The following is a 23,389-nucleotide window of genomic DNA, read 5'->3' on the forward strand; positions in this document are numbered from 1 at the left end:
CACCCTGATTTCCTCCACACCCGGAGGAGCTGAGGACAGCGCAGTGAGCTGTACATGTACCATATAAAACGCATTGTTCCGTTCTGCCTGGCATAACATGATTTGGGGGCACTACTGCGTGGAATAATATTGTTGTAGGTCAGTGAGATTGGTTGTGACATGGTAAGGGGGGAGGTTGGCGGGAAAATCATGGTGAGAGGGGATTGATGCCATGAAAATAGTGCTAGACACGCCCCTAGTTATTGCTAGACACGCCCCAGGGTATTGCTAGACACGCCCATGGGCATTGATAGACACACCTCCTGGCGTTGCTAGGCACGCCCCTGAGCATTGCTAGACACGCCCCTGGATATTGCTAGACACGCCTCCTGGCATTGCTGGACACGCCTCCTGGCATTGCTGGACACGCCCCTGGGCATTGCTAGACACGCCCCTGGGCACAGAGTGTGCCTCTCTAGATTTCCCTGGGCGCACACCCTAATGAATTGTATTGCGCACACCCATTCCTGTGCCCGTCTCTCCAACACACCCTCACCTATCATTCATCATTCCAGAAAACTATCAAACGCCCAGTGACAAAAAGGAAAAATAATTAGAATGTAAAAAAAAAAAAAAGTACATACAATGGATGTAACCCATTATCTACTCTGCCGGTAACCGCACACCCGCCTGGAGGACACAGTGTATATATCATGCAGGTTCTGTCCCAGGGGAGGGGGGGAGGGGGGGGGGCACAGATGGGTAACTCAGCTCCTGCTAGAGCGTGATTTGTGGGGGTACACAATCTCCACGGCACTGAACGTGTTCCAGCCGCTGACGCGCAGACACAGGGATCCCACATTGAGCATTGCATCAATTATTTATGGCCTGCGTTTGGCAGTGTTGCAGCAAGTAGGCAAATATTGCCTGTAAATACTGCAATTAGTAAGTTAATGAGCAGCGATTTGCATAAAGACGAAGAAATGGAGCTTTCATCCGACTGAAAATAACACCCCAATCATGCTCGGTTTTTTTGGGTGCCAGAATTGTACTACGTTTTCATCCTGCAATTGTTGGAATAAAAAAAAAAAAGAACCGTCAGAAAAAAGAAAAAAAAAGAGAGATGAGATAGACAGTAGAAGCGGCTGATTTGATAAGGTCCAGACCGACAGATGTGTCCGCTGGAACCTCTGCTGCAGCATCCAAGCATCAAGTGGTTAAGCCAGCGGTGGCAATGTCTGAGTTATCTTCCGATTGTTTTCCTTCACCTCTGTCTACTCTCTTTCTCTTTTTTCCTCTCTATTCATTTGCTCTTTCTTTGTCTCCTCCTCTCATATACTCACCCTCCCTCCTTCTCCTGCTGTGAGACACAGCAGTGAGGGAGAGAGAATCAGCAACACTGCCAATCCAGCCCTGCTCCCTCTCCCACAGCCTCCGACCTGCTCCTCTTCTCTTCTCCTGTCTTTCAGGAACCCTGTTGCCCCTCGGAAAACCCGAGGCGAGAGGTAAGTCCTACCTGCCGCAGAAGAAGGGTTAATGAGGTAATGAAAGGGGGGGTTCCCATGCCCTGCGCAGTGGGCAGGGAGGAGTGGGATTGATGGAACAATATCCCCCCCAGGTTCTCAGTTTGTGGTGAGGGCTTGGGGCTGAGGTGTCCGCAAGGAGCAGAAAGGGTTAATGGCGTGACAAGACTTCCCGGGAGCACAATCCACTTTTTTTCTGAAAAGTTCAGAGAGAGAGATGCTCTGCAGAGCAGAACAGGTTGGTGTTGCTTTGCAGCGATGGTAATAATGAGTAATGTGCAGGCAGAAGTTCCTTGGCCATGTGGTGGTTTCCTGCACTGGAACACACAGCAAGATGCTCCGCAATATGACCAGTGCTTAGTGTCAGGTATCCAAGATTCCTCCAAATGCCCTGCTCCTTACCATTCAGTCAGTACCTGCTGCATTCCATCTGCTGCACTCTATCTTCATGATCTGTTACTACCTGCTGCACTCCATCTTTCTGATCCCCTACTACCTGTTGCACCCTGTCCTCCTGGTCCTCTATACCTGCTGCACTCCGTCCTCCTGGTCCTCTACTACCTGCTGCTTGCTATTCTCCTGACCCTCTACCACCTGCTCCACTCTATCCCCCTGACTCTCCATCACTTGCTCCACTCTATCATCTTGATCCCTTACTACCTGCTCCACTCTACCTTTCTAATCCCCTGCTACCTGCTGCACTCCATCCTCCTGATCCTCTGCCACCTGCTCCACTCTATCTTCACCACCTGCCGCACTCTATCACCTGCACCCCTACCACTTGCTGCACTCTATTATCCTGACCCTCTAACACCTGCTGCACTCTATCTTCCTGGTCCCCCACTACCTGCTGCACTCCATCATCCTGATCCCCTACTACCTGCTGCACTCCATCATCCTGATTCCCTACTACCTGCTGCACTCTATCCTCCTGGTCATCTACTACCTGCTGCACTCTATCATCATGATCCCCTACTACCTGCTGCACTCCATCATCCTGATCCCCTACTACCTGCTGCACTCTATCCTCATGGTCATTTACTACCTGCGGCACTCTATCATCCTGATCCCCTACTAACTGTTGCACTCTACAGTATTCTCCTGACCCTCTACCACCTGCTCCATTCTATCCTCCTGACCCTCAATCAGGGGCGTAGCCAGAACTTTGACTTTGTGGGCCCCATAGCAACATTTTGAAGGGGCCCCCGTCCCAATGCTAGAGAGACACTTCTCGGCAGCAGTTGTTCATTTTATGCCCTATAATAGTGCCCTAATTCATTTTCTGAACCATAGTAGAGCCTTATTTAATGTTATGCTCCATAGTAGTGCCCTAGTTTCTTTTATGAATTGTAGTAGTGCTTAAGTTCCCCCTATGTCACATTTCAGAGTTGCCAGTACACATTATGCCGCACAGTACCCCCAATTCACATTATGTTGTACAGTGCTCCCTGTTCATATTGTGCCTCATTACAGTGCCTCGGTTCATATTATAACATTAAAATGCCCTCCAGTTCTACCACACTACAATGAGCAGGTCCAGGGGCATACCTAGATATATTGAGGACCCCAATGAAAAAGTTTGAAAGACCCCATACATACCACCCTATGGTGAAAAATTTATATAACACATGTAACTTTGACAGGGAAGGTGGCCCTTCTAGCTCTGGTCCCCTTAGCAGCTGCACTGCCTGCACCTATGGTAGCTACACCCTGTATATAACACATGTAACTTTGACAGGGAAGGTGGCCCCTCTCATCTCTGGTCCCCATAGCAGCTGCACTGCCTGCACCTATGGTAGATACGCCCTTGCCCTCAATCACTTGCTCAACACTTTCATCTTGATCCTCTACTACCTGCTCCACTCTATCTTCCTGGTCCTCTACTACCAGCTCCACTCTATCATCCTGATCCCCTAACCACCTGCTGCATTCTGTCTTCCTGGTCCTCTACTACCTGCTGCACTCTATCATCCTGATCCCCTACCACCTGCTGCATTCTGTCTTCCTGGTCTTCTACTACCAGCTCCACTCTATCATCCTGATCCCCTACCACCTGCTGCATTCTGTCTTCCTGGTCCTCTACTACCTGCTACACTTTATTATCCTGATCCCCTACTGCCTGTTCCACTCCGTCCTCCTGATCCTCTATCACCTGCTGCACTCTATCTTCCTGATCACCTACCACCTGCTGTACCCTATCCTCCTGATCCTCTATTACCTGCTCCACTCCATCCTCTTGATCCTCTATCACCTGCTGCACTCTATCTTCCTGATCCCCTACCACCTGCTGTGCTCTATCCTCCCGATCCTCTATCACCTGCTCCACTCCATCCTCCTGATCCTCTGCTATGGATCCACTCCATCCTCCTGATCCTCTGCTACGGCTCCACTCTATCTTCCGGACTCCCTACCACCTGCTGTGCTCTCTCCTCCTGACCCTCTACCACCTGCTCCACTCTATCTTCCTGGTCCTCTACTACCAGCTCCACTCTATCATCCTGATCCCCTAACCACCTGCTGCATTCTGTCTTCCTGGTCCTCTACTACCTGCTGCACTCTATCATCCTGATCCCCTACCACCTGCTGTGCTCTATCCTCCTGATCCTCTATCACCTGCTCCACTCCATCCTCCTGATCCTCTACTACCTGCTCCACTCCATCCTCCTGATCCTCTATCACCTGCTGCACTCTATCTTCCTGATCCACTACCACCTGCTGTGCTCTATCCTCCTGATCCTCTATCACCTGCTCCACTCCATCCTCCTGATCCTCTGCTACAGCTCCACTCTATCTTCCTGACTCCCTACCACCTGCTGTGCTCTCTCCTCCTGACCCTCTACCACCTGCTCTACTCTATCTTCCTGGTCCTCTACTACCGGCTCCACGCTATCCTTCTGATCCCCTATGACCTGATGCAATCTATTCTCATCCTCCTACTACCTGATGCACTGCACTGAAAACTACTGCGCCTTATATGACTGACTCTGATTTGGGAGTAAAGCACAGAAAGCATGTAACTGTGAACCTTGACAAAACCATGCTGTGCTGCAGGGGAGGGGAGGGGGGACAGATGAAAAATGTGAATAGAGCTTTACATTTGGAACAGTCGCACTCTTTCTCTATACTGCCCTACCTGTCACATTCTATCACCATCCTCTATCACCTGTCACACTCTATCACCATCCTCTATCACCTGTCACACTCTATCACCATCCTCTATCACCTGTCACACTCTATCACCATCCTCTATCACCTGTCACACTCTATCACCATCCTCTATCACCTGTCACACTCTATCACCATCCTCTATCATCTGTCACACTCTATCACCATCCTCTATCACCTGTCACATTCTATCACCATCCTCTATCACCTGTCACGATCTATCACCATCCTCTATCACCTGTCACTCTCTATCACCATCCTCTATCACCTGTCACACTCTATCAGCATCCTCTATCACCTGTCACGCTCTATCACCATCCTCTATCACCTGTCACACTCTATCAGCATCATCTGTCACCTGTCACTCTCTATCAGCATCATCTGTCACCTGTCACACTCTATCACCATCCTCTATCATCTGTCACTCTCTATCAGCATCCTCTATCACCTGTCACTCTCTATCACCATCCTCTATCACCTGTCACACTCTATCAGCATCCTCTATCACCTGTCACTCTCTATCACCATCCTCTATCACCTGTCACACTCTATCACCATCCTCTAGCACCTGTCACTCTCTATCAGCATCCTCTATCATCTGTCACACTCTATCACCATCCTCTATCACCTGTCACACTCCATCACCATCCTCTATCACCTGTCACATTCTATCAGCATCCTCTATCACCTGTCACTCTCTATCAGTATCCTCTATCACCTGGCACACTCTATCACCATCCTCTATCATCTGTCACACTCTATCAGCATCCTCTATCATCTGTCACACTCTATCAGCATCCTCTATCACCTGTCACACTCTATCACCATCCTCTATCATCTGTCACACTCTATCACCATCCTCTATCATCTGTCACACTCTATCAGCATCCTCTATCATCTGTCACACTCTATCAGCATCCTCTATCACCTGTCACATTCTATCACCATCCTCTATCACCTGTCACACTCTATCAGCATCCTCTATCACCTGTCACACTCTATCAGCATCATCTGTCACCTGTCACTCTCTATCAGCATCCTCTATCACCTGTCACACTCTATCAGCATCCTCTATCACCTGTCACTCTCTATCACCATCCTCTATCACCTGTCACACTCTATCAGCATCCTCTATCATCTGTCACACTCTATCACCATCATCTATCACCTGTCACACTATCAGCATCCTCTATCACCTGTCACACTCTATCACCATCCTCTATCATCTGTCACACTCTATCACCATCCTCTATCACCTGTCACACTCTATCGCCATCATCTATCATCTGTCACACTCTATCAGCATCCTCTATCATCTGTCACACTCTATCACCATCCTCTATCATCTGTCACACTCTATCACCATCCTCTATAACCTGTCACACTCCATCACCGTCCTCTATCACCTGTCACATTCTATCAGCATCCTCTATCACTTGTCACTCTCTATCAGTATCCTCTATCATCTGTCACACTCTATCACCATCCTCTATCATCTGTCACACTCTATCAGCATCCTCTATCACCTGTCACACTCTATCACCATCCTCTATCACCTGTCACACTCTATCACCATCCTCTATCACCTGTCACACTCTATCAGTATCCTGTATCACCTGTCACACTCTATCACCATCCTCTATCACCTGTCACACTCTATCACCATCCTCTATCATCTGTCACACTCTATCATCATCCTCTATCACCTGTCACACTCTATCAGTATCCTGTATCACCTGTCACACTCTATCAGCATCCTCTATCACCTGTCACACTCTATCAGCATCCTCTATCACCTGTCACACTCTATCACCATCCTCTATCACCTGTCACACTCTATCACCATCCTCTATCATCTGTCACACTCTATCACCATCCTCTATCACCTGTCACACTCTATCACCATCATCTATCACCTGTCACACTCTATCACCATCCTCTATCACCTGTCACACTCTATCACCATCCTCTATCATCTGTCACTCTCTATCACCATCCTCTATCACCTGTCACACTCTATCACCATCCTCTATCATCTGTCACACTCTATCACCATCCTCTATCACCTGTCACACTCTATCAGCATCCTCTATCACCTGTCACACTCTATCATCATCCTCTATCACCTGTCACTCTCTATCAGCATCATCTATCACCTGTCACTCTCTATCATCATCCTCTATCACCTGTCACTCTCTATCAGCATCATCTATCACCTGTCACTCTCTATCAGCATCCTTTGTCACCTGTCACACTCTATCACCATCCTCTATCACCTGTCACACTCTATCATCATCCTCTATCACCTGTCACTCTCTATCACCATCATCTATCACCTGTCACTCTCTATCACCATCCTCTATCACCTGTCACACTCTATCACCATCCTCTATCACCTGTCACTCTCTATCACCATCCTCTATCATCTGTCACTCTCTATCACCATCCTCTATCACCTGTCACACTCTATCACCATCCTCTTTCATCTGTCACACTCTATCACCATCCTCTATCATCTGTCACTCTCTATCACCATCCTCTATCACCTGTCACACTCTATCACCATCCTCTATCACCTGTCACTCTCTATCACCATCCTCTATCACCTGTCACACTCTATCACCATCCTCTATCATCTGTCACTCTCTATCACCATCCTCTATCATCTGTCACTCTCTATCACCATCCTCTATCACCTGTCACACTCTATCACCATCCTCTATCACCTGTCACACTCTATCACCATCCTCTATCATCTGTCACTCTCTATCACCATCCTCTATCACCTGTCACACTCTATACCCATCCTCTATCATCTGTCACTCTCTATCACCATCCTCTATCACCTGTCACACTCTATCACCATCCTCTATCACCTGTCACTCTCTATCAGTATCCTCTATCACCTGGCACACTCTATCATCATCCTCTATCACCTGTCACACTCTATAACCATCCTCTATCATCTGTCACTCTCTATCACCATCCTCTATCACCTGTCACACTCTATCACCATCCTCTATCACCTGTCACACTCTATCAGCATCCTTTATCATCTGTCACACTCTATCAGCATCCTCTATCACCTGTCACACTCTATCACCATCCTCTATCATCTGTCACTCTCTATCACCATCCTCTATCACCTGTCACACTCTATCACCATCCTCTATCACCTGTCACACTCCATCACCTTCCTCTATCACCTGTCACATTCTTTCAGCATCCTCTATCACCTGTCACACTCTATCATCATCCTCTATCACCTGTCACACTCTATCATCATCCTCTATCACCTGTCACACTCTATCATCATCCTCTATCACCTGTCACACTCTATCACCATCCTCTATCATCTGTCACACTCTATCAGCATCCTCTATCATCTGTCACTCTCTATCACCATCCTCTATCACCATCCTCTATCATCTGTCACACTCTATCACCATCCTCTATCACCTGTCACACTCTATCACCATCCTCTATCACCTGTCACACTCTATCACCATCCTCTATCATCTGTCACACTCTATCAGCATCCTCTATCATCTGTCACTCTCTATCACCATCCTCTATCACCATCCTCTATCACCTGTCACACTCTATCACCATCCTCTATCACCTGTCACATTCTTTCAGCATCCTCTATCACCTGTCACACTCTATCACCATCCTCTATCACCTGTCACATTCTTTCAGCATCCTCTATCACCTGTCACACTCTATCACCATCCTCTATCACCTGTCACACTCTATCATCATCCTCTATCACCTGTCACACTCTATCATCATCCTCTATCATCTGTCACTCTCTATCACCATCCTCTATCACCTGTCACACTCTATCACCATCCTCTATCACCTGTCACACTCTATCACCATCCTCTATCATCTGTCACACTCTATCAGCATCCTCTATCATCTGTCACTCTCTATCACCATCCTCTATCACCATCCTCTATCACCTGTCACACTCTATCACCATCCTCTATCACCTGTCACACTCTATCACCATCCTCTATCACCTGTCACACTCTATCATCATCCTCTATCACCTGTCACACTCTATCACCATCATCTATCACCTGTCACACTCTATCACCATCCTCTATCACCTGTCACACTCTATCACCATCCTCTATCACCTGTCACACTCTATCAGCATCCTCTATCATCTGTCACACTCTATCACCATCCTCTATCACCTGTCACACTCTATCAGCATCCTCTATCACCTGTCACATCCGCTATTACCTTCTCTTGCAGGGAGTTCCAAAATGTTATTGCCCTTACCGTGAAGAACCCTTTCCTACGTTGTGTACGGAATTTCCTCTCCTCTAACCTAAGCGCGTGCCCACGCGTCCCATATAGAGTTCTTTTAATAATCAAATCCGCTGCTAGCTCCTTGTTTTGACCCTTTACATATCTGAAGATATTAATAATGTCTCCTCTTAGTCTCCTCTTTTCTAGTGTATACATATGTAACCTAGTAAGCCTCTCCTCGTACTCCAGAGACTCTAACCCTTTAATCAATTTAGTAGCTCACCTTTGAACTCTTTCCAGTTCCCCGATATCTTTTTTATAATATGGTGCCCAGAACTGAACACAATATTCCAGGTTCGGGCGTACTAATGATTTGTACAACGGCAGGATTACATCCTCGTCCCTTGTCTCAATGCCCCGTTTTATGCATGCGAGCACTTTACTTGCCTTTTTTGCTGCATTTTGACATTGTGTACTGTTATTATGCCTATTATCTATGAGCACCCCCAAATCTTTTTCCATCACAGTTCCCCCTATAATTGCCCCATTTAGTGTGTACAACGCATGTGTGTTTTTTGTCTGCATAACTTTGCATTTTTCTATATTGAACCTCATTCCCCATTTAGACGCCCAGGTTTTGAGTTTAAAAAAAGTCATTCTGTAGAGACTCCACATCGCTTTCTGAATTAATTACCTTACACAGCTTAGTATCATCTGCAAAGATTGACACTGTGCTTTACAGGCCTATTCCTAGATCGTTGATAAATATATTGAACAGTAGCGGGCCAAGTACGGACCCTTGTGGTATTCCACTGACTACTGGTGCCCAGCTGGAGAACATCCCGTTGACCACTACTCGTTGTACTCTGTTATCCAGCCAATTACCTATCCATGTACAAATAGTATATCCTAGACCAAGTTCCCTTAATTTGATGATCAGTCGCCTGTGAGGCTCTGTATCGAAGGCTTTTGCAAAATCTAAATACACCACATCCACTGCTTTTCCCTGGTCAAGATTCTCGCTCACCTCCTCGTAGAAGCTAATTAAGTAAGTTTGACATAATCTGTCCCTTACAAACCCATGCTGACTTTTGCTAATAATCTTATTAACCTGTAGATAATCCTCTATGTTATCCCTCAAAATGCCTTCCAATATTTTACCCACTATAGAGGTTAAACTAACTGGTCTATAGTTACCAAGATTATTTTTAGCTCCTTTTTAAATAAAGGCACTACCTCAGCTATGCACCAATCCTTAGGTAGCCTGCCTAAATGAACTAAGGAAAATTAAGTATAGGGGTTTTGCTAGCTGTGACCTAAGCTCCATAATAACCCTCAGATGAAAACCATCTGGGCCTGGTGATTTATTAATCTTTGTGTTGCTTAGTCTCTCCAGGACTACTTCCTCACTTAAACAAGCATCAAGCCAAGAGTCATTACCTTCACTGTCGTTATGCCCTACTCTCACCTTCTGATCCTCCCTGGTGAATACTGCGGGGGGGAAAATTGTTCAGTATTTCCATTTTTATTTTATCATCGTTTATCAAAGCTCCCAATTCGTCTTTTTAATGGGCCTATGTTCTCCTTTTTTAACCTTTTACTGTTTATGTATTTATAAAACGTTTTAGGATTGGTTTTACTCTCTATAGCGATTTTCTTTTCATTTACAATTTTAGCTGCCGTTATTATTTTAGTTTTTTGCATTTTGTATTGCATTCCTTATAATACTGGAATGACTCCTCCCCTCCATTAGATTTAAATATTTTGAAAGCACGCCTCTTATTAGCCATTGCTTCTTTGACCTCCTTATTAAGCCACATTGGTTTGTGCTTAGTACTTCTGCGTTTACTGCTCATGGGAATGAATTTGTGAATATTGCTATCAAGGAACCCTTTTAAAGCATCCCACATTTCCGTTGTGTCTTTACCATGAAACAAAACTTCCCAGTCAATGTCGTTTAGTGCCTGTCTCAGCTTATTGAAGTTAGCTTTTCTAAAGTAAAACGTTTTAGTTGTTCCCTTATAGCTATGTTTCTTGAACCTGATGTCGAAAGTGACCATATAGTGGTTACTAACTCCCAAGGTCTCCCCAACTTTAGTGTTTGATATAATGTCCACATTATTGGTAATAACTAGGTCTAGAATAAATTTACCTCTAGTTGGGTCCTCAACTAATTGAGTCAAGTATTGATCCTTTAATGTATTTAAGAACCTGCTGCTCCTAGTTTTTACACATGAATCGTTACTCCAATTTATATCAGGATAGTTAAAATCCCCTAACACTAGGATGTCCCCCATTACCGCAGCTTTTTTAATTTGGTGTAAGAGTTGTTCCTCGTCATGTACGCTAATATCCGGTTGCTTGTAGCACGTGCCAATGACTAGTTTCTTTGCTTCTGTGCCCCCACTTGTGATCTCAACCCATAGTGATTCCACGTTATCTCCAGTCCCCTCAAAAATACCATCTATTAAGTTTGGTTTTAGAGATGGTTTAACAAAGAGACATGCCCCTCCTCCCCTTTTGGTAGCCCTATCCCTCCTGAAAAGAGAATATCCCTCCAAATTCGCAACCCAGTCATGAGAGTCGTCCCACCATGTTTCCGTAATACCTATAATATCATACATAGACTTTGATACAAGCCATTCCAATTCCCCCATTTTACCCGATAGGCTTCTTGCGTTCGCAAGCATACATTTTAACTTAGCATCTCCCTTGCCCGTTTGTTTTAATGGTATCTCATCTATATATACAAGTACCTGTCACACTCTATCAGCATCCCCTATCACCTGTCACACATTGGAATGCAGAATGTTAGAGATGATCAGAAAAATAATAACAATAATTTTATTTACAGTATATAGCGCTCTTTCTCCAATAGAATTCAAGGTGCTTAGATAGAATGCAGAGGATCCAGTGTCTTTCCCCTAGCTCCTGCCATATGCACCATTACTCTGCCATTCTATTGCTCTCACTGTCTTACTTGGTCTACCTCCTGCAGTTTTTCACTAGTGCCTGCCATACGCACCATTACTCTGCCATTCTGTGTCGCTCACTATCTTACTCGCTTTGCCTCTTGCGTCTTCTCCCTAGTGCCTGCCGTACACACCATCACTCTGCCATTCTGTGTCGCTCACTATCTTACTCGCTTTGCCTCTTGCGTCTTCTCCCTAGTGCCTGCCATATGCACCATTACTCTGCCATTCTGTAGCTCTCACTGTCTTACTCGGTCTGTCTCCTGCGTCTTCTCCCTAGTGCCTGCCATACACACCATTACTCTGCCATTCTGTAGCTCTCACTGTCTTACTCGGTCTGTCTCCTGCGTCTTCTCCCTAGTGCCTGCCATACACACCATTACTCTGCCATTCTGTAGCTCTCACTGTCTTACTCGGTCTGCCTCCTGCATCTTCTCCTTAGTGCCTGCCATACACACCATTACTCTGCCATTCTGTAGCTCTCACTGTCTTACTCGGTCTGTCTCCTGCATCTTCTTTCTAGTGCCTGCCATACACACCATTACTCTGCCATTCTGTGTCGCTCACTATCTTACTCGCTTTGCCTCTTGCGTTTTCTCCCTAGTGCCTGCCATACACACCATTACTCTGCCATTCTGTAGCTCTCACTGTCTTACTCGGTCTGTCTCCTTCGTCTTCTTTCTAGTGCCTGCCATACACACCATTACTCTGCCATTCTATAGCTCTTACAGTCTTACTCGGTCTGCCTCCTGCGTCTTCTCCCTAGTGCCTGCCGTACACACCATTACTCTGCCATTCTGTAGCTCTCACTGTCTTACTCGGTCTGTCTCCTGCGTCTTCTTTCTAGTGCCTGCCATACACACCATTACTCTGCCATTCTGTAGCTCTCACTGTCTTACTCGGTCTGTCTCCTGCGTCTTCTTTCTAGTGCCTGCCATACACACCATTACTCTGCCATTCTGTAGCTCTCACTGTCTTACTCGGTCTGTCTCCTGCGTCTTCTTTCTAGTGCCTGCCATACACACCATTACTCTGCCATTCTGTAGCTCTCACTGTCTTACTCGGTCTGTCTCCTGCGTCTTCTCCCTAGTGCCTGCCATACACACCATTACTCTGCCATTCTGTAGCTCTTACAGTCTTACTCGGTCTGCCTCCCTCATCTTCTCCCTAGCTCCTGCCATACGCACCATTACATTCTATAGCTCTTACTCTCTTGCCGCTGTTGTTGTGTCCACAGGTAAGCTGATGACAGTACGTAGAGGGGATAAAGTTCCCATCAGCATCCAGGAGCACATGGCCATCAATGTGTGTCCGGGACCCATCCGGCCCATTCAGCAGATCTCTGACTACTTCCCCAGATATACACCTTGGCCCGAAGGCACTCTATCACCTACAGGACAACCCCAAAACCTTTCACCCTTGAACATACCACCACAGGCATCAGAACAGGTGGACGACTCTGCAGACCTGGACAACTATGACTCTGATGATGGCAGTATGTACATCTATTAATAATCAGTAATCATTGGTGGAGTAGAACATAGGTTCTCAAACTCGGTCCTCAGGACCCCACACAGTGCATGTTTTGCAGGTAAGCCAGCAGGTGCACAGGTGTATTAATTACTCACTGACACATTGTAAAAGGTCCACAGGTGGAGCTTATTATGTCACTTGTGATTCTGGGAGGAAACCTGCAAAACATGCACTTTGTGGGGTCCTGAGGACCGAGTTTGAGAACCTGTGGTGTAGAACAATGCTGCACGTATAGAGAGTATAAGCTGGCACAAAGCTTATGGATTTGGTTGGTCTGGGCATTAAAAGACTAATATATGGGCATTTTCTTGTTACTTTGTTGTTCAGCTGTGTATAAGGGACATTAGACAGTAACATTGCTTATTAACGGGAAGCTGTATCAAGTCTTGGAGAGAGAAGAAGTGGAGAAGTTGCCACAAGCAACCAATCAGCTTATAACTGTCATTTATCTAGCAGAGTCTATAGAATGACAGAAGCTGATTAGTTACTTTGGTTAATTTCTGCACTTTATCTCTTTCCGAGGCTCGATACATCTCCCCCTTAGAGAACTCACATGGCTGAGAGTCTGATGTGCTTTTTTCAAAGGTTCTTTGGTAATGGCATGCAAGTTGTTGTGATAATTTTAACAAAGGCATTGATCGGTACCGTCCTCTTGTTGGGGGTGGGCTTTATCATAATGAACACAGGGGCTAATTCAGCATGGATCGCATTTGTAAAGCTGCTCGCAGGCGGTCCTTAGCAATGCAAATGCAGTAGGAGGTGTTACACCCCTTTTTGCTGCATTTGCACTCCCAACGCTGTGACCGCGTCGCAGCCTGGGATTAACATTGCGACCGACGGTTGCAATGTTCCTTGCCGACTGCCAGTTGAGTAAGCTTCAGCTTACCCAGGGTGGCTGTCGCAGGCAGCGACCCAGACTGAATAGCCCCCACAGTTCCTGCCAGAGATTGGAATGGCATTGTGGCTCTGCATTAATTCATTACCTACACTTAAGTCATCCCAGTGGTAAGATCTTTTAGAGCTGATGTACATTAATGTCGTATATATAGTCATGGTGACCATCATGCTTTGAACCAAGAATATAAATACTGTACCAGAGGTGGCCAACCCGGCCCTCGGGAGCTACTAACAGTTCATGTTTTCCAGATCACCTATCTGGTGCACAGGTGCACAGGGGCAAACGCAGGATTTCTAGAGGGGGGTTTCCAAATGCAGTCCACAATCTCCAACTCTGCGGAACATTGGGGCAAGTGCGGGAGTAGCAGAAGAACCTAGTAATAACTCTGGACATTAATGTAAACATTGGTCCATTTGTACACTGGATACCGTATAGCATACAGTATTAATATTTAACACTATGGAAGGTTAAACATTCCATAATACATAAATACACAAACATAATAGTACCAGTAGGAGACAGAAATGTATTTTCTAAGAACTCATTCTCCCACCTCATGGTAAGGCTCCTGTCTCTTCTTCATGGTAGCTACTCTCTAGTCCAGAGCACTGATTGGGGACACCTCAGAATCCACACACACAGAAAACTTGGTAGAAGAAGCTGCTACCACTGGGCATGTGTAGCAGCTCTGCTCTGTCCTTTAAACTGCATGATGTGGTGGCATCTCTAGTAATCATATTATATACCATTGCTATTATTGTCATCATTTGAGCCACTTGCCAAGAGGAGGGGAGTTTCCGTGCAACTGGAAATCCCCCCTGCGTTTGCCTATGGTGCAGTCATTACTAACTGTCTCATTTTCAGACACATGCATTCATTCCTAACTGACGCATTCTACAGATCCGCAGGTGAACTGTTGGACATGAACTGTTGGTAGATCTCAAGGAACAGGTCTGGCCACCCCTGCAAACCATGCGCAGTTGGCAGTCAGGGAAATCAGCACTACGGGCCGGATTCAGAAGGTGGACACAAATACCGCCATTGCTGCAGCTGCGGGCGCATGTACCGCCATTGCTGCAGCTGCGGGCTCACGCACAAAGACGCACCATCGGACTCCATGGCTTCTCAGAGTGTCCATATCACCTTAGTTGCCAGCGCCAGTAGAATTTGCAAATGACGCAACAGGGAAACGCTTGCGACACGCCTGCTACTGACAAGCCACACCCCATTACCACCCACAAATGCTCACTACCCGTCACTCACTGCGCCCGCTGTCGCTAATCAGTCGCCGCACATGCGCAGGGTGACTGTGACGCTGGCATAGTTCAAAGAACATCGCTCAGACCCGCTAACATCGGCATCCACTGAATCAGGCCTTATATCAGCGATTCTACCTAACAGCCAGGGAGAGTCGGCGAGTATCTATAAGGTTTAATATATGGGAGGAAAACATACAGTATACAAATAGAAGAAAGTGTTTCAGGGACATATAGCAGACACGGTATACGGGTGTCAGCGCCTTATACATTGTGATACTGGTGAACTGAGCACGATTCATTCTTGGTGCATTTTAAATGTGTGTATGTGGAGAGAGAGAGAGAGAGAAAGAGAGAGAGACAGACAGACACTGACTATGGATGGATGGATAGATAGATAGATAGATAGACAGACAGACAGACAGACAGACAGACAGACAGGCAGGCAGGCAGACAGACAGACAGACAGACAGACAGACAGACAGACAGACAGACAGACAGATAGATAGATAGATAGATAGATAGATAGATAGATAAATAGATAGATAGATAGATAAACAGTAGATAAGAGATGGTAGATAGATAGATGTTGTTGTTTTATGCAAGTGTTAAGTCCCAGTCCCATGCTGTGTGTTTAGTACATACGCTGTGATGTTACTGAGGGGAGGGTGTGGTGAATGGGAGTGAGGGGGTCGGTTTCCAGTTGCCTCCTGTGTAAGTACATTCTCTCCCGCCTCCCCCTCCTCTGCGTGTCTAACTCCGTCTAATCAGACGCTTTGTGCGTGTAATTGTGGTGTTGTGCAGTCACGCACGTGACTTCCCCTCACATAATACAGGAGTAAAATGAGTAATAGATGTTATACATATTCATCTGCACAAGTCTTATTCTCACACTGTAATGTCTGCGGAGTCAGGGTGGTCACAAATCCTCCTCCCGAATATCATATATCATATATCCTCTTATTGCCGTCCCTGGTCCTCTGTTAGCCAGCTCCATGATCAGTGTCTGTCTCTCTCTCTCTCTCTTTCTCTCTCTTTCTGTCTGTCTGTCTCTCTCTCTCTCTCTCTCTCTCTCTCTCTGTTGCAATAGAGAGACTGCTCTATCTAGTAGAGTACTAGAGTCTACTAGGAGAGGCATAGGTCTGGATGACAGTACACCCCCCTCCCCAATTAGGGAGGGCCATCGACCATCGATGATTAAAAATCATCAATGGTCTGGTGCCATTGTTGCATACTTTTACCATCGATGGGGGAGAACCAGATGGTTTCCCTCCATCGATGGATGGGGATAAACAAATATATATATATATATTTTTTTTTTTTTTTTGCAAGATGTCAAGACACATAGCATAGATCCATCCATGACACCTGTGAAGCCCCACCCCCGGGCTGTGATTGGCCCGCGGGTCATTCACAGAAATAAAAGGGATGGCCATCGATGAGAGTAACCATCGATGGTCTCCCATAGCATAGTTAGCAATCATCGATGGCCACTCTCAGTTTCACCATCAATGGCAATCATCGATGGTAAAAACACCAATGGCCATCCCTACCTCTGATCTGTACAGCACCCCCCTGCAGAGCAAGCGCTTTGTAATATATATGTTGTATGTAGGAGGCACGGCCATGTCCACCTCTTATTAGGCCATGCCCCCTGTAGTACCCGGTTCTGGCACCACTCCCTATGGCACTGGCTATCAAGAACAGGCTTGCTAAATTCAGCACACGGCAGCCCTATAGAATCCTATGGGGCTGCATTGGTGGACAAAAATGAAGGGTCCGCGGAACTTAAGGAGCAGAGTGCCGCAACACAAAATTTCCAGTGATACAGTATATTCAGAAAGATGTCTCCGCATAGGAGATAGCAAAAACTCTTACTGCAAAGTGTGAGAATACGGATTCTCTGATCACTCAGGTAAACAGTTTAGTAAAATGGCCCTTTATTAGAAACATACACGCACAGTACACTAAAACAGTAACTATTACATGCCAGAATGGTATCTCACTTACTATGTCCCCACAATAGTATAGGATTACAGATGTATGAGGGAGTATCTGTATAGCAGAGCCAACAAGTCTGCACTCCCAGGAAAAGATTGTCATCCAGTTTCCACAATGCATCCAGACACGATCCTCACTCAGCACACTGGCAGCCTCGTCCTCAGTGCACGTCCAGTAGCCTTTTTGAAACCAGAGGATAACAACAATGCAACCTAGGCCTCAGCACACTGGAAGTGCTATCCTACCAGTAGCTTTCAGAAGCAAAAATACCTCATTCCTCTCAGGCCGGGAACTCCACTGCACTCTCTCAATAGCCCACCATTTGCTATTATAAAACTTTGTCTTTCCTACCATGAGGCGACACCCCCTGGCTCTGTATTGGGTGAGTTACATTAAGGGGCTGACTACAGAACACTTTCAGATCAGACCTACTTTCACATGTCCAGGCATGTCCCCTGGGCAACACTAGATGTTAATACCGCTTTTAGAGCAAGTATAGTGGGTCGCAGCCAGGAGCCCCGACACGGGAGCTACCCGGCTGCGACCCGCGTCAGCCCCCATTTAGACCGGAGTCACCAACCTGGCATATTGGCGGGTTGGTGACGTGATGCGATGGGGGCGGCACTTGGAGATCATGTGATCTCCAAGCGCCGCCCCCGTCATGTCACCGGCAACATAGAGTGTAAACGGGAAGCCGGGTCGCAACGACCTGGCTACCGTTTACACTGCACAATTTGCCAGGTTGAACACGTGTTGAACTCCGCAATCATCCCAAATTGGAATATCGGGTCACTCGACCTGGATTATTCCAACTCGACCCTTTTACACCAGCCAGCAACACGGGTTATGCACGTTCATGTGCAATGACCCGTGTTACTAGCTGGCGGTGTAAAAGGGGTATAAATTAACCTTACTTAATTAATCTGATTATGTGGCCTGGAATCCATTGTGAGGGGAAGAATGAGGGGGGTGTATGGGCTGACATCTGAGACTGGCTGTATCTACCCAACAGCAAACACACAGGTTATCAGAGCAGTCACATGGGGGGAACATTATTTTACAAACTATAACACAATAACCAATATATTCATTCATATATACACATCGTCATATGCATTCTGTACAAAACATCAGGCTAGAAATATTATTCCCTGATAAGCACAAACACATACAGTATAACATGAGGGATTATGTTTCACAATAATATGTGATGTCCAGTTCTACAGTTCTATTGGGAATCCAGGCAGCATGCTGAATAGGTGATAGCAGTTCTTTTCTGCCCCTTTGCACTTATGCACTGAGTCCAGAAACAGGCTGGCAAAAAGTACTCCTCACGAGCCAGCTGGGACTGGGTCCATTACACAAAGTACTTAACGTGCCACTGTTTGTACCTTTAAGTCCGAGCATCATTCACATGGTTGTGATATGGTGATTATACAAAACATGTACACAGATGTATTAAACCCGGAGAAGTGAAAAAGAAGTGATAAGTGGAAGGTGATAACGGACCACCCAATCAGCTCCTAACTGTCATTTTTCAAACCCAACCTGTAACTTGACAGTTAGGAGCTGATTGGCTGGTGTGACAATCCAAACGGCAGCGTCTGAAACTGATAGTGACAGTTCTGTACCACGAACCTGAGATACCCTTGGTGAGAAGGGCAAATTGGGACATGGAGGTAAGCCTCCCTGATGTCCCGGGACACCATATAGTCCCCTTCTTCCTGGTTCGCTATCACTGCTCTGAGTGACTCCATCTTGATTTGAACCTTTGTAAGTGTTCAAATATTTCAGATTTAGAATAGGTCTCACCGAGCCTTCTGGTTTCAGTACCACAATATAGTGTGGAATAATACCCCTTTCCTTGTTGTAGGAGGGGTACTTTGATTATCACCTGCTGGGAATACAGCTTGTGAATTGTTTCCAATACTGGCTCCCTGTCGGAGGGAGACGTTGGTAAAGCAGACTTCAGGAACCTGCGAGGGGAAACGTCTCGACTTTCCAATCTGTACCCCTGGGATACTACTTGTAGGATCCAGGGGTCCTGTACGGCTCCAGCGTCATGCTGAGAACTTGGCAGAAGCGGTGGAAGGCTTCTGTTCCTGGGAATGGGCTGCCTGCTGCAGTCTTCTTCCCTTTCCTCTATCCCTGGGCAGATATGCTTATGGGGACGAAAGGACTGAGGCTGAAAAGACGGTGTCTTTTTCTGCATAGATGTGACTTAGGGTAAAAACGGTGGATTTCCCAGCAGTTGCCGTGGCCACCAGGTCCGATGGACCGACCCCAAATAACTCCTCCCCTTTATACGGCAATACATCTTTGTGCCGTTTGGAATCTGCATCACCTGACCACTGTCGTGTCCATAAACATCTTTTGGCAGATATGGACATCGCACTTACTCTTGATGCCAGAGTGCAAATATCCCTCTGTGCATCTCGCATATATAGAAATGCATTCTTTAAATGCTCTATAGTAAATAAAATACTGTCCCTGTCAAGGGTATCAATATTTTCAGTCAGGGAATCCGACCAAGCCACCCCCGCGCTGCACATCCAGGCTGAGGCGATCGCTGGTCGCAGTATAACACCAGTATGTGTGTATATACTTTTTAGGATATTTTCCAGCCTCCTATCAGCTGGCTCCTTGAGGGCGGCCGTATCTGGAGACGGTACCGCCACTTGTTTTGATAAGCGTGTGAGCGCCTTATCCACCCTAAGGGGTGTTTCCCAACGCGCCCTAACTTCTGGCGGGAAAGGGTATACCGCCAATAATTTTCTATCGGGGGAACCCCGCGCCTCATCACACACTTCATTTAATTTATCTGATTCAGGAAAAACTATAGGTAGTTTTTCCACACCCCACATAATACCCTTTTTTGTGGTACTTGTAGTATCAGAAATATGTAACACCTCCTTCATTGCCCTTAACAAGTAACGTGTGGCCCTAAAGGAAAATACGTTTGTTTTTTCACCGTCGACACTGGAGTCAGTGTCCGTGTCTGTGTCTGTGTCGACCGACTGAGGTAAAATGGGCATTATAACGTCCCTGACGGTGTTTTAGACGCCTGGACAGATACTAATATGTTTGCCGGCCGTCTCATGTCGTCAACCGACTTGCAGCGTGTTGACATTATCACGTAATTCCTTAAATAAGCCATCTATTCCGGTGTCGACTCCCTAGAGAGTGACATCACCATTACAGGCAATTTGCTCCGCCTCCCAACATCGTCCTCATACATGTCGACACACACGTACCGACACACAGCACACACACAGGGAATGCTCTGATAGAGGACAGGACCCACTAGCCCTTTGGGGAGACAGAGGGAGAGTTTGCCAGCACACACCAAAAACGCTATAATTATACAGGGACAACCTTTATATAAGTGCTTTTCCCTTATAGCATTTTAATATATGTAGTCATATCGCCAAATCAGTGCCCCCCCTCTCTGTTTTAACCCTGTTTCTGTAGTGCAGTGCAGGGGAGAGCCTGGGAGCCTTCCCACCAGCATTTCTGTGAGGGAAAATGGCGCTGTGTGCTGAGGAGAATAGGCCCCGCCCCCTTTTCGGCGGGCTTCTTCTCCCGTTTTTCTGAGACCTGGCAGGGGTTAAATACATCCATATAGCCCCCAGGGGCTATATGTGATGTATTTTTAGCCATAAAAAAGGTATTATACATTGCTGCCCAGGGCGCCCCCCCAGCGCCCTGCACCCTCCGTGACCGCTGTGTGAAGTGTGCTGACAACAATGGCGCACAGCTGCAGTGCTGTGCGCTACCTCAGGAAGACTGAAAAGTCTTCTGCCGCCTGCTTCTGGACCTCTTCCATCTTCGGCATCTGCAAGGGGGGTCGGCGGCGCGGCTCCGGGACGAACCCCAGGGTGAGACCTGTGTTCCGACTCCCTCTGGAGCTAATGGTGTCCAGTAGCCTAAGAAGCCAATCCATCCTGCACGCAGGTGAGTTCACTTCTCTCCCCTAAGTCCCTCGATGCAGTGAGCCTGTTGCCAGCAGGACTCACTGAAAATAAAAAACCTAAAAACTTTTTCTAAGCAGCTCTTTAGGAGAGCCACCTAGATTGCACCCTGCTCGGACGGGCACAAAAACCTAACTGAGGCTTGGAGGAGGGTCATAGGGGGAGGAGCCAGTGCACACCACCTGATCCTAAAGCTTTATTTTTGTGCCCTGTCTCCTGCGGAGCCGCTAGTCCCCATGGTCCTGATGGAGTCCCCAGCATCCACTAGGACGTTAGAGAAACATAAATAAATAAGTACGTAAGAAACAAACAACAAAATTCAAAACAGATATCCCTCAGACCAGCAGACCCCAGTAATACAAACATGGTATAATACTATATATATATATATATATATATATATATATAGTAGCAGTATTACCCGGCACTCCTGGTCCTATGGTTTCAATTTGCCTGGGTGCCCTCCATAGCAATGTATACAGACAGTCGGAAATAAATGGCGTCACTCCAGGTCTTGCAATCATCAAAATGTGTATTTAAAAAATTAACACAGTGCCAACGTTTCGGGGCCCGTAGCCCCTTTGTCAAGGTGTGTGTGGTATAAGGTAAGATGATTTTCTGTTATACCACACACACCTTGACAAAGGGGCTACGGGCCCCGAAATGTTGGCACTGTGTTAATTTTTTAAATACACATATTGATGATTGTAAGACCTGGAGTGACGCCATTTATTTCCGACTATATATATATATATATATATATATATATGTGTGTGTGTGTACACACCCACATACACTATATATATATATATATATATATATATATATATATATATTTATTCTGTTGTTGTCACAGTGGTGAAAATAAGCGGTCTCAGCATTTATAGATTAGGGCAATATACTGTATATAAGTTTAAGAAAACTACAGTATAAATGAACTGCAGGGGTTAACACCAGTCACAGTGAGTATGAGAGAGAGAGAGTGACAGTGTGTGTGTGTGTGTGTGTGTGTGTGTGTGTGTGTGTGTGTGTGTGTGTGTGTGTGTGTGTGTGTTTTACCTCCAGTCCTCTCTCTCTTTACTAAGGTGGAGGTGAAGGCTGCCGTCCTGCTCAGTGCTTACATCCATCACTGTGCTGTCAGCGACTCAGCCTGAATGCAGCTCTGTGTGGGGCCAGTGAAAGGTCAGCAGCATGACCACTTTCATAGCTAGGGCGGGCGGCTGGTATACTTTTTCGCCGCTGAGGAAGGGAAGCTACACACGCTGTCCTGACTACTGAAGCTCCAGCAGCGGTGCAATGCATCATGGGATTTGTAGTCTGTTTGTTACTGCATAAAGTCTAAGCAGTAGCACACATGACTACAAATCCCATTTTTCTACACTACCTTCTCTGCTGTGTCAGATGCAGCTGATCCCAGCGCCCTATCCAATCCAGCGCCCGGGTCACATGCCCCCCTAGCCCCTCCCTAGTTTCGGCTCTGCAGTTGGTGCACGTCCCAAATTCATTCAAACTTTACCCTGTTCATGCTGTAACATTTGTCTGTGGCCACACCCATGGCTACCAAGCTCCACCTCTTTGGTCTTTTATATCGGGACTATTTCACAAAGGGGGAAATTCAATTCCTGGTGAAGGGTGGGGATTGCCGTTGCAGTGGCGTTTAAACGGCACCCCATCTTGCACCCTTCGCCCAAGATTCACACAAAAGTGCTCCCTACCCTATGGGGCAGCAAACACTTTTGGGGGTAATTCAGACCTGATCGCTAGGGTGCGTTTTTTGCATCCCTGCGATCAGGTATTCGCCGCTTACAGGGGGAGGGGGAACTCGCTG

General features: G+C 46.5%; 1 protein-coding gene across 1 annotated transcript in view; it reads left to right on the forward strand.

Moving 5' to 3' along the window:
- The first annotated feature begins 838 nt into the window (after positions 1-838).
- The window catches only part of DOC2A (double C2 domain alpha), a 142,846-nt gene continuing 120,295 nt past the window's right edge, over positions 839-23,389 (forward strand). Inside the window, exons 1-2 of the mRNA XM_063935238.1 lie at positions 839-1,484; positions 13,140-13,397. Of these exons, the coding sequence (XP_063791308.1) occupies positions 13,148-13,397 (250 nt within the window). The 5' untranslated portion in view covers positions 839-1,484; positions 13,140-13,147. The remainder of the gene's footprint in view (positions 1,485-13,139; positions 13,398-23,389) is intronic.

This window comes from Pseudophryne corroboree, chromosome 7, assembly GCF_028390025.1.
Source record: "Pseudophryne corroboree isolate aPseCor3 chromosome 7, aPseCor3.hap2, whole genome shotgun sequence".
In the NCBI taxonomy this organism is placed as follows: Eukaryota; Metazoa; Chordata; class Amphibia; order Anura; family Myobatrachidae; genus Pseudophryne; species Pseudophryne corroboree.